The sequence below is a fragment of the Myotis nattereri genome (genome assembly GCF_964212035.1).
Source record: "Myotis nattereri genome assembly, chromosome: 6".
Taxonomy (NCBI): Eukaryota; Metazoa; Chordata; class Mammalia; order Chiroptera; family Vespertilionidae; genus Myotis; species Myotis nattereri.
In genome coordinates, this window is record NC_138081.1 from 55,465,859 (window position 1) to 55,476,898 (window position 11,040).

General features: G+C 46.7%; 1 protein-coding gene across 1 annotated transcript in view; it reads right to left on the minus strand.

The window, feature by feature from the left end:
- The window catches only part of FAXC (failed axon connections homolog, metaxin like GST domain containing), a gene marked incomplete at its 5' end in the record, with an annotated part of 56,117 nt that extends 45,509 nt beyond the window's left edge, over positions 1-10,608 (minus strand). The window contains 2 exons of the mRNA XM_081094713.1: positions 4,107-4,242; positions 10,343-10,608. Coding sequence (XP_080950839.1) covers positions 4,107-4,242; positions 10,343-10,608 — 402 coding nt within the window. The remainder of the gene's footprint in view (positions 1-4,106; positions 4,243-10,342) is intronic.
- Positions 10,609-11,040: the final 432 nt, after the last annotated feature.

Here is an 11,040-nt window from a genome sequence, read left to right on the forward strand (position 1 = left end):
GCTCTTAGGAACATGGTATTTTAATATTTTTTTAAAAGGCAAAGGGCAAAGAAGGGGCCGAGGGTGGAGCCCCTGGGAATAGGACAAACCTCTCTCCTGATCCTCTGAGAAATGGGCACTTCCCACCATCACTTCCCAGGCACCGCAGGCAGGCGTCACAAACCCTGGCTGATGGCACTTGGGCCTCGAGGCACTCGGGCAGGCACACCCCCTTCTAAACCACAGAACCACTTTCCTTCCACCCAGATCTCTGCCCCATGCTGAACACCCCTCCATTTATTTCCCACAGAGACCGCACAGAAGAACAACACTCCTCTATCATCCCTTTTTAAAAATGTATCTCTACTGAACAAGAAACAATAATTTTGGGAGGGGGTAAGCGTTGCCCTTCTCCAAGGCCCTGTAAGAGCTCCAGGCTTCACAGTGAGGCGTGTGTGTGTCCTGCTGCTCCCATTATACGAACTAAAAAGCAGCTGCTCCAAAAAATGAACAAAGGTCGGTAGGTAGGCTGCTGGTAAAGATGGGGCAGAGGCAGGAGAGGAAGGGCAGACCGCCGACGTGGCTGCCAACATCAGGATCTCTTCATGAGGTGAAGGCACACATGATCTTGGAAGCAGCCAGACACTCAATGCACAGATTCAGGTTCTGACCCTCATTGTCCCAAACCTGCCACGGCTAAAGGGGGAAGCTTGTCTAGAGTGACGATGGAGCGGAGACAGGCAGCTGCAGGACAGCGTTCTCCTCCAATCAGCACCCCTTGGTGACACACATCTTTAGTGCCAACTGCCAACACCACGCTGAACAGCGATCTTCAAACCTGATCCACTGCATTTAGAGAATCCCAGCCTGGTCTGTTTCTGTGGCTATTTTCTCCTCCATCGCTGGCTTAGAAAGTCCCTGCTTCCGTCGCCAGACTCACCCTTGCATTTCAGCCCCCAGTCTTAAACACCCCATGCCCTCCCAGATCCCCCAGAGTCCAAATTCGGTGCCACTCTACCACATTCCCAGGGAACCTCCATAACAGCACTCCCAAGCTGAGAGCATGACACTCACTCTCATCCCAGAGTCTGCTGAGAAGGATCCCCACCCCCTCTCTCTTCTGTAGAGACACTGGCTCAGAAACCACAGGCCATCGGGAGTCAGGAGGTGGAGGGGGAATATTGTTATGAGGGCAGCCAAAAGCTTGGCTGGGTGAGCTCTCCTCCCTTCCAGCTTCCCTGCTGGTCTGTTTCCATCCAAGGAGACCACCTCCTCTTAATGCTGCTACTTTGTAAGAGCTTAAAGGTGAAGCCCTGATCTGTGGGAGCCACTGGGAGGGGTGGCAGCAAACCAGAGGGACCACGCTGATTTGGAGAATGCCTGGGGCTCACCTCCTTCCCTTTGTTCAACCCCCTCCCAGGTACACAACCTGCAGCCTGAGCTTTAGCCCTGGCTCAGTATAAATTCCCAGGCAGGGAAGCTGACCTCCCCGGTGAAAGGAGATCTCAAGCCAAGATAACTAGGCACCAGAGGAGTACAACCACCATGGGAGAAGGGCAACAGACTGGATATCTACAACTGGAGGCAGACTTATTGGGACAGGCCAAAAATTTTTAATTAGCAGAATAAATGTCCTCTAAGAGATAGTGGGAGAGATCAGTAATACAAACCAAGGGGACATATTAAGAAGAAAAAATGTAAAAGCTGAACACAACAGATGAGAGAAATAGCACGATCGATTCAAGGAGAGAATAGAGCAATGGAAGCCCAGAGAGGAATCCTCCCAGAAGGAAGCAGAAAAGAATGAAGGGATACCTTCTGAGATGCAGAGAATAAAAGCAGGGCCTTCAGTATTCAGAAAACACGGAACAGGAAAGGAGAAAAGGAAAACAAAAAAAAAAGAAAAGGAAATACTTGAAAACTGATAATTCCCCAGAATTAAAAAAATTAAAGATTTCAAATTAAATATTGATAAAGGACCAAACAAGATATTAAAGACCCACACCACGGCACATTATAGTGAAATTTAAGAATGTCAAGATTAAACAAATACTCTAAAAGTTTCCAGAGAAAAAAAGAAAGAGAGTCAGATTAACATCAGATTTTTTAATAGCAACACCAATGCAAAAAAAGCAACTGAGTTATATTGTCAAATTTTTATATAAAAAAGAAAATATATCGCCCTAACCGGTTTGGCTCAGTGGATAGAGCGTCGGCCTGCGGACTGAAAGGTCCCAGGTTCGATTCCGGTCAAGGGCATGTACCTTGGTTGCAGGCACATCCCCAGTAGGGGGTGTGCAGGAGGCAGCTGATCAATGTTTCTCTGTCATCGATGTTTCTAACTCTCTATCCCTCCCCTTTCCTCTCTGTAAAAAATCAATAAAATATATTTTTTAAAAAAAAGAAAATATAATTTTTAAACCACCGAAGGGAAAAAACTTTAATCACAGAATTATCCAATGCGGGGACGTAACAAAGCTCTCAGGCATGCAAAGCCACAGATTGCCACTGAACGGCTCACTCTGAAAATACTCATCAAGGAAGTACTCCAATAAAAAGATAAACAAATCCTGTGGGATAAGACATGGGAAATCAGGCTTGTCAAATAACTTAGTAAGGCTTGCTGTTTATAAAAGGACCAAGACAAACAAACAAAAAGAGATAGTATTTCAAAAATTCCGAAGTAGCGTATTACACAACAGCAACACAGATGGGATGAGGGCTGGGAAGGAAGACACCCAAGGTTCATGTGAACCTGCTAACACACTTGTATCAGTAGAGGGCAAATACAATGGGATACATTTCAGAAATAAATGGGGATAAATAAGCACAAATTAGGATCTTAAGAGCAACCACTACAGCAACAAAAATAAAATTTGTTTTAAATGACAAGAAAAAAATTTTTAACTATCCAATTGAAAACAGAAAATAAGAAATATTAAAAGCAAAGTAATAGTAAGGAGACAAGTATTAAATAAGATGTTAGAAATAAGTCTTAACAGCCCAGCTGACATGGCTCAGTGGTTGAGGGTCGACCTATGAACCAGGAGGTCACGATTCAATTCTCGGTCAGGGCACATGCCCGGTTGTGGGCTCAATCCCCTGTCTGGGGCATGCAGGAGGCAGCTGATCAATGATTCTCTCTCATCATTGATGTTTCTATCTCTCTCTCTCTCCCTTCATTTCTGAAATCAATAAAAATATATATATACATTTTTTTAAAAAGTAGCCATACACTAGGCTAAAGGGTCAGTAAATTCCATGGAATTAATATCACTAAAACCACCTGCTCTGACCATAAAATTAAAAAACAGCAACAAAAATCAAAACCTTAAAAAAGTTGCATTTGGCTAGATACAGGGGTGGGCAAACTTTTTGACTCAAGGGCCACAATGGGTTCTTAAACTGGACCAGAGGGCCGGAACAAAAGCATGGATGGAGTGTTTGTGTGAACTAATATAAATTCAAAGTAAACATCATTACATAAAAGGGTACGGTCTTTTTTTTTTTAGTTTTATTCATTTCAAACGGGCCAGATCCAGCCCGCGGGCCGTAGTTTGCCCACGGCTGGCGCTAGAACTGAGGTGAAAAGGAAAAACATCAGGGAATTTTTAAAAAATACATAGAATTGAATGACAATGAAAACACAACCTGTCAAATCTGTGAGACACAGCTCAAGCATTACTCAGAGAACAAAGTATGCCCTTAAATACACGCCTATGCTCATTCTCCAATGCTGAATGAGCCAGTGTTTCCCTGAAAGTCACCCAAACAAAACATGGAAACTGTAGAGAAATTCACAAGATCTGCGAGCATTTCCCTGGTGCCTGCTGGGTGCTCTGCCCCCAGGATTCATGAGACAAAATTTAATGCTGTAAATAATTAGAAACCTGAAGGATAAAACCACATCAGGCAATGAATAGTACACCCACCTGTATTAACAGCCTATCCAGACTATTAACCAAATTATACTCTATTCAGAAAAAATAACATGGCCCTGAACCCTACAAAAGTTCATGCTCGCCCCCTCTAGCAAAGAGTGCCAGCCCTCTCACCACGTGAGATTAGGGACTGCGGCCTAACAGATTTTGCTGTTATGAGAATAAAACGTATTTGCACACAAGTACCTGATAGGGTAAGTCAGCCATCCTTAAATAAGTTTCCATTTTCAAACAGAAAGGAGATAAACTGGGGACACCATTGTTAGGTCTTGCAAACTGATGCAATATAATAGCATCTTTGGAGTCAATCTCTTGCTGTTTCCTGTTAAAACCAAAACAGAAATAAAGAACAATCCACGTGTTATACATTCAGTTCCCTTAGTTCCTCAGAGACCCCTGCTGGACTGGTGCTCCTCAGGAATAAGCAGATGTTTGTCTTGGGGCTTACCTCCCCCTGAGGCACTGAGCAAGTGGAAGCTTGGTGAACCACAAAAGAACCTTACAAGCTCTGATATTACCACGACCTCCAGGGCCCAGAAAAGTAACTCCATATCAACCTCCTTCTGGTTCCTGCAGCTTATGGACAGGAAGAGTACTTTCGGGTACAGGTCCCCTTATTCCCCTTACTGGCTATCTTTACCTGCCAGGAGACAAGATGGATAGATTAAAATTATATTCTGAGCTTATTATGGGTCAGGCACGGTTTTGAGGGCTTCACAGGTATTATCTCCTTTAACCTTCACAATAACCCTACGAAGTAGATGCTATTGTGATCCGTGTTTTATGGATGAGGAAACTGAAGTCACATCACTAGTAAGTGGCAGAAGCTAGACTGCACCAGGTAGTCAGAGCCTGTGTTCTTGAGGCTGCACCATGAAACAGGCTCTTCTTCCACAGGGCCCTGCATAGCATGCAGATTTCCTCCGCCCTGACCCACGTCTGCAGGGCGTCTGAGACACTGAGCACTCTGGTCCCTCTTCCAAACTACCTGCCCCCACCTGGCCTGCCACCTGCGGAGCAGAGGAACTGGCTTCTGGGCTCTCGCATACTCTCCTCCTTCCCAGGGTCCCACCTTTCACCACACAGCACGTATCTCAGTGCCCCTACCTTTGCCCCTTCTTCTGTCTCAGCCACACATCATCTACCTTTTCTTTAGCTACTTTTTTGGGTGGGGAGGACTTCCCTGGTACAGCTTTTCAATAGCCGCCATGAAGTAAAACAAGTCTGGACAGGTGGGGTCAAGTCCACGTCCTGCTTCCTGCTGGCCTCGCCCTCTTCTCCTCTCTCACAGAGAGAGTGAGGAGAGTTCCTATTCTGTATTGATTATCCTGAGAATTAAATAAACTAATATCTATAAATATTTGGTGAGCTATCAAGCATATGTAGGAGGGATGGACTTTACTGTAATTCAAAGAGATATGGTCTTACCCCCTTACACTACAAAATCTCATCATTCCATACAGTTCCACTCATACACCACAGGAACCTTCTGCAATTTCCATCTTTTACTCTACCTAACCACTACCCACTCTTCTCCTTGGCCTTCCCTGAGCTCTGGTTCCCTTCCATCATTCCTAGCTGAATCCCTCAAGTACATCTATCTACTTATGCAAGCAAGGACAAGCTCTTCATATCATCATCACACAGATGGTCACCTATTGCAGCATTTCCAATCAATAGAACAACTCTTTTGGAGAAGTTTACCACTGAAGTGCCCATTCCAATTAAAGAGGTAAGGCCCTAACCGGTTTGGCTCAGTGGATAGAGCGTCGGCCTGCAGACTGAAGGGTCCCAGGTTCGATTCCGGTCAAGGGCATGTACCTTGGCTGCGGGCACATCCCCAGTGGGGGGTGTGAAGGAGGCAGCTGATCGATGTTTCTCTCTCATTAATGTTTCTAACTCTCTATCCCTCTCCCTTCCTCTGTAAGAAATCAATAAAATATATTTTTAAAAAAATAAAAATAAAGAGGTAAGAATGGCTCCTTTTTAAAACATTGGTCAAATGAATAAAAATACTTGCTATGAAACAAAGGTTTTCATTTACATGAAGTGTTTGGGAGGTCAGAATTAAGGAGCCATTTAGACTATATTCCTAGAAGGTGCAAACTAACTGATTTTGTCCACTCAAATAATTCAAATCACAGAGTGGCATTTTTACGTAAACTAGCCAGGCAAAAATATAAGGACTGAAAGATTAGGAGGTAAATATAAAATCCCCTGAGCCACTGGCCAGAACAATTTAATTGTAATGGTTAACATGGGCCATGTCATAAAAAGAATGGATGTTAACTATGTGACAAGTATATATGCCAATGACTTTGTATACATGTATATTACATGATTTCAGTAACTACAGAGGGGATTATTGCTACAGTTTAAGTTTAGTATATTATACGCTATTTATATTTTATAGTAGACAGCAAAACTGAAGCTCAGAGAGGGTGTAACGTGCCCAAGGACTACCAACTTAAGATCAAGTTGTTAACAGCTCCAGTTTCCAAGCTCTTAAGCACTTCAACTACACCAAAATGAACAATTCCTCACTTAGTAATATGAAAACAGCCAGTTTGACTCAGCCCACTCAAGCCTAACTTTCTGATGAAAGTCTATAACAACTAATGTCCAACTTTTACTGACTGCTCACTATATGTCAAACATTATACTATCTCATTTCATCAACTCTGTGAAGAGGCTACTATCATCATCCCTATTTACAGATGAGAAAACCCAGTAGCCAAGAAGCCTACGCTCCAATCCAAGGTCACATGACTGATTAAAAGAAGAGTAAACCAGAAGCTATCCTATGTAATCAAAGGCTAATATGCAAATCGACCAAACAACCAGTCGCTGTGACGTGCACTGACCACCAGGGGGCAGACGCTCAACGCAGGAGCTGCCACCTGGTGGTTAGTGAGCTCACACTGGGGGAGTGCCACTCAGCCAGAAGCTGGGCTCACAGCTGGCGAGTGCAGCAGCGGTGGCAGGAGCCTCTCCCGCTTCTGCAGCAGCGCTAAGGACCACTTGGGGGATGCCTGACTGCCGGCTTAGGTCTGCAGGGAGCGGGCCTAAGCTGGCAGGCGGCATCCCCCAAGGGGTCGTGGACTGCGAGAGGGCGCAGGCTGGGCTGAGGACCCCACCCCAGTGCACGAATGTCATGCACCAGGCCTCTAATATTTCATAAAGTGGCCTTAAAACAAGGGTTGTATAAGAGAATACTTGTACAGTGGAGCCTTGATTTACGAGTGTCCCGACTAATGAGTTTTTCGAGATACGAGCCGTCTCTCGGCCGATTTTTTTGCTTTGAGTTGCGAGCTAAAATTCGGGTTACGAGCCAGCTTCAGATACTCTACCACTAGTTGGCGCAGCGAACATCACAGTGAACACCACAACATTAGCCCAGCATCACGTGTCTCACTAGTTCACTTTTTGATTTGACATACAAGTAATTTGAGTTACGAGCTCCGTCACAGAACGAATTAAACCCATAAGTCAAAGCCCCACTTTACAGAGCAAGACTGGCCCCTACTCCCACCGTGAAAGATACCACAGTGAACATGCCTCTGTGGACGGCCGATGAGCTCTTTAGGGAGATCAGATGACCCACGGGCTGCTCTGATTGCCTAAGTTTTCTAGGACAGGCTGAGCCCATGGGCCTTAAGTGCAAATGAGCTACCAATAAAAGCCATTATTTAGTCACTCAACTTACAAACAATACATGTCCAAATGCCACATTGAATTTAAGATCGCTGCTGGGCTACCTCCACTGGGAGAAAAAAAGCACAGGGTTGGGACTATATTTGTTTAAAAATATTGTGGTGGGGAAAAATCCAAAATACCTACTTGGGTTCTACTCATTAATGAAACTTTGTAAATAATTCTCACCCGTCAACTTTAGTTTCCGCTCTGGAGACATAGCCATAGATTAAGGTTAAGTCTATGCAGCAGCAAATCCAAGCAGGTGGTGATGACTATATGATTGCCAGTGAACTCAGACAGTATAGCCATTTCAAGGTACAGTGTCCATTTCTCATATTTCATATTTAGTGTTTTCCCTAAAATACACAGACAATTGACGCTTTCCCTTTAAGCAGCGGTCTCTATCATGTAACCTCTGAACCTCAGTTTTTTTCCACTGTCCCTCCATGCCCCTAGCGCAGCGGTTCTCAGCCTTCTGGCCCTTTAAATGCAGTTCCTCATGCTGTGACCCAACCATACAATTATTTTCGTTGCTACTTCATCACTGTAATGTTGCTACTGTTATGAATCGTAATGTAAATATCTGGTATGCAGGATGGTCTTAGGCGACCCCTGTGAAAGGGTCGTTTGACCGCCAAAGGGGTCGCGACCCACAGGTTGAGAACCGCTGCCCTAGCGGCTGTCAAAAATCCAGGTCCTTCCACAGGTCTGTCTTCCCTGAGCTATGCCCCAGTTCTCTACATTTCTCTTCCTCTCCCCCACATCAAAATCGACTTCACAAGTGGTACTCTCTAGGAGGCAGTGGTAAAAAGAGCCGGCTCGGCCCACACGCATTCCCAGATTTGAATCTGGATCCTACGCTCTTACTGTGTGATCCTGGGCAAGTTGCTTACCCATCCTGGGCCACAATTTCGTTACCTATAAAATGGGGATCAAACAGCCAATGCTAGTTGTGAGGAGTAAATCTAATCACACTAAGGACTCAGAAATGGGCAGCCACTTTTATTACTTGCATTAGAAAAGGATTTTCCAACTCAACTTAAGTATCTGTCAAGAAACAAAGTGAATCAACCAAGGATTAAACACGCCTCAACGAAATAAGTGTCCAAGCAGTCTCCCAAGTAGGGAAAGGACACATTTCTGTCCAGAGGCCTCTTCTTTGTCCAGCAACCACACCTACCAGGGCGTGGCCTGCTCTCAGCGTGAGCTCTGAGCTCCTCGCTATTTCTGCAAGGTCATTTAAGCAGGGTTTAGACTCAGTCCTGTGAAGCGTGCCTTCCCTGCCTTCACAAAGTGGCCCACTGGTGAGAAGACACATGGTTTGGGATCCTGCAAAGGCTTTGGGCTGGGCTATAACTGAGAAACAATGGGGTTACCGTTTAAATTACTGCACAAATGTGTCAGTTTTTCATATAGCTTGAAATCTAACTTGAAGTAGAGTTCTAAAGGTAGCAAAAACATAAAATATCCTAAAGAGATCATTTCACTTCACATTTTTTTATTTGGTTCAACTAGACTAGATTCACGCACTGTGCTAAGTGAGAGCATTCAATGTGTAAGATGGAAATAAAACTTCTCAATTATGACTAAATAATACGAAAATACATTTCCCCAGACGGAAATGACTTCCCACCCTCTCAGAGACTAGAAATACTCACAGCACCTGAGCTGGTCTGTCACAGTGTCCTCCTGGAATGCCTGCAGGCCCAGTAAAGGTCACTGTCTTTGTTTGCAATCTATTGTGTAGGACTCCCCCACTGGAAAAAGGCAGTGTGGGCACATTTCTCAATGTTTAAAAGATTCTACAAGAGGGCTACATTCTAAGCTACTGAAAACTGCTTGCTTCTGGTCATCTCCCAGGGACAGAGGGTCCAATACACAGAAATTCTAAAGGTCAATTAGTGTAGCCATTAGCCAAACGACCACCTCAGTAATCTATGGTACTGTCCTACTCAAACAAAGATCTCCTGTGGGGCTGGATGTGCCAACAGCAGGGCCTCCATTTTATGCTATTTCCAAGCGAATCCTGTCAACATTCTGCGGCAGGCAGCCATGCAACTGTTGGTGGCACTGGGTGACTCTCTGTTCTTGTCAAACACGCCCATATGCTAGTCCTACATCTCCTATGGCTCACAAAACAACAGCATGTAAACCCCAAGATGGTGCTTCGCTTTAAATAACAGATTAGCAGAGAACCAGGTGAAAGTGAAGGTTGCATCAAAACCGCACAGCACTACACCTGGCCATGCAGCCTTAACAGGAGCCCAGAGCTCTCTGGACCCTTTGCAACTTCAGCCTTTTCAGGATGTAACACTGGGGCGGAAGGGAGGGGGTGGGGGGGTGGGGGGCCGGAGGGGGGTGCAGAATGGAGAACTAGCCTTGAAGTAAAATATAAGGTTAGTGGTTAATGTTCCAGCATTATTCTCTATAAATAAATAAGGTCTTTCATAAAAGTGTAACTTAGTATTCCTACAGGGCCTAATTCTGTTATTGTAAAACATTGCACTTAGGATTTTGCCAAAGACTTTGCTTTCAGCACCGAAAAATTGGGAGACGCATGTTTTTCCCTCCCAATACCAGTTTAATTCTGCCAACTCTAAACTGCCCCTCAAGGCCATGGTCACCTGGGCATTTGAGCAGCGAGACCGAGGGTCCCCCCTCGCGCCAGCCCTGCCCAGGCCAGGTGCCCCTCCGGCGCCCCTGCGGGGGCCCTCTCTCCGGCTCACCTAATGACCAGGAGTTCGTGGAGCAGATACGCAGCTGCGGCCAGCAAAGCTCCCCCGGTCAAGTAAAGTGTTTTCTTCCACCAGGGATCGGAGCCCAGCCCTGCCATGATCCCACCGTAATCCTGCAAAGGGAAAGCGATGATGTCCCCATAAAAGGAGAAGGGCTCCTCGGACCCGGCCCACCAGCCGAAGAAGGAGACGCTCTGGTTCCAGCTCAGATCCACCACGCACGGCCGGGACGAGGCAAAGCCAACCCCCCAGTGCATGCTGCGCGGCTGGCTGCGGGCGCCCCTCCCAGGGCCCGCGCCGCCCGCATGGGAAGGGGCCGGCGCGGCCGGGCGCGGGCTCAGCTGCGGGCTGCGGGCGCGGGCGGCGACCTCGGCGGTGGCTGCAGAGGAGGAGGAGGAGTTGAAAGGGCTCCGGCCGCGCCAGGCGCTCCTGACCGGCGGCACCCCAGGGCCCAGGGCGGCCGCCGGGTCCCCCCGCGGCGGCCTCTCCGAGCCTCTCTTTGTGTCGGCGCCTGGAGAAGGCCGCGTGATGTCATTGCTCCCCGGGGCAGGGAAACAGGCGGGAGAAAGTCACCTACCCCGCGCCCTGCCCCCGCCCCGCATCTCCGCCGTCCGGCGGCCTCCGCCCCGGCCGGAGCTGCAGGGCTGGGGCGCGCCGGAGCGGCCCGCGCCCCGGCGGCACGGCCTGCA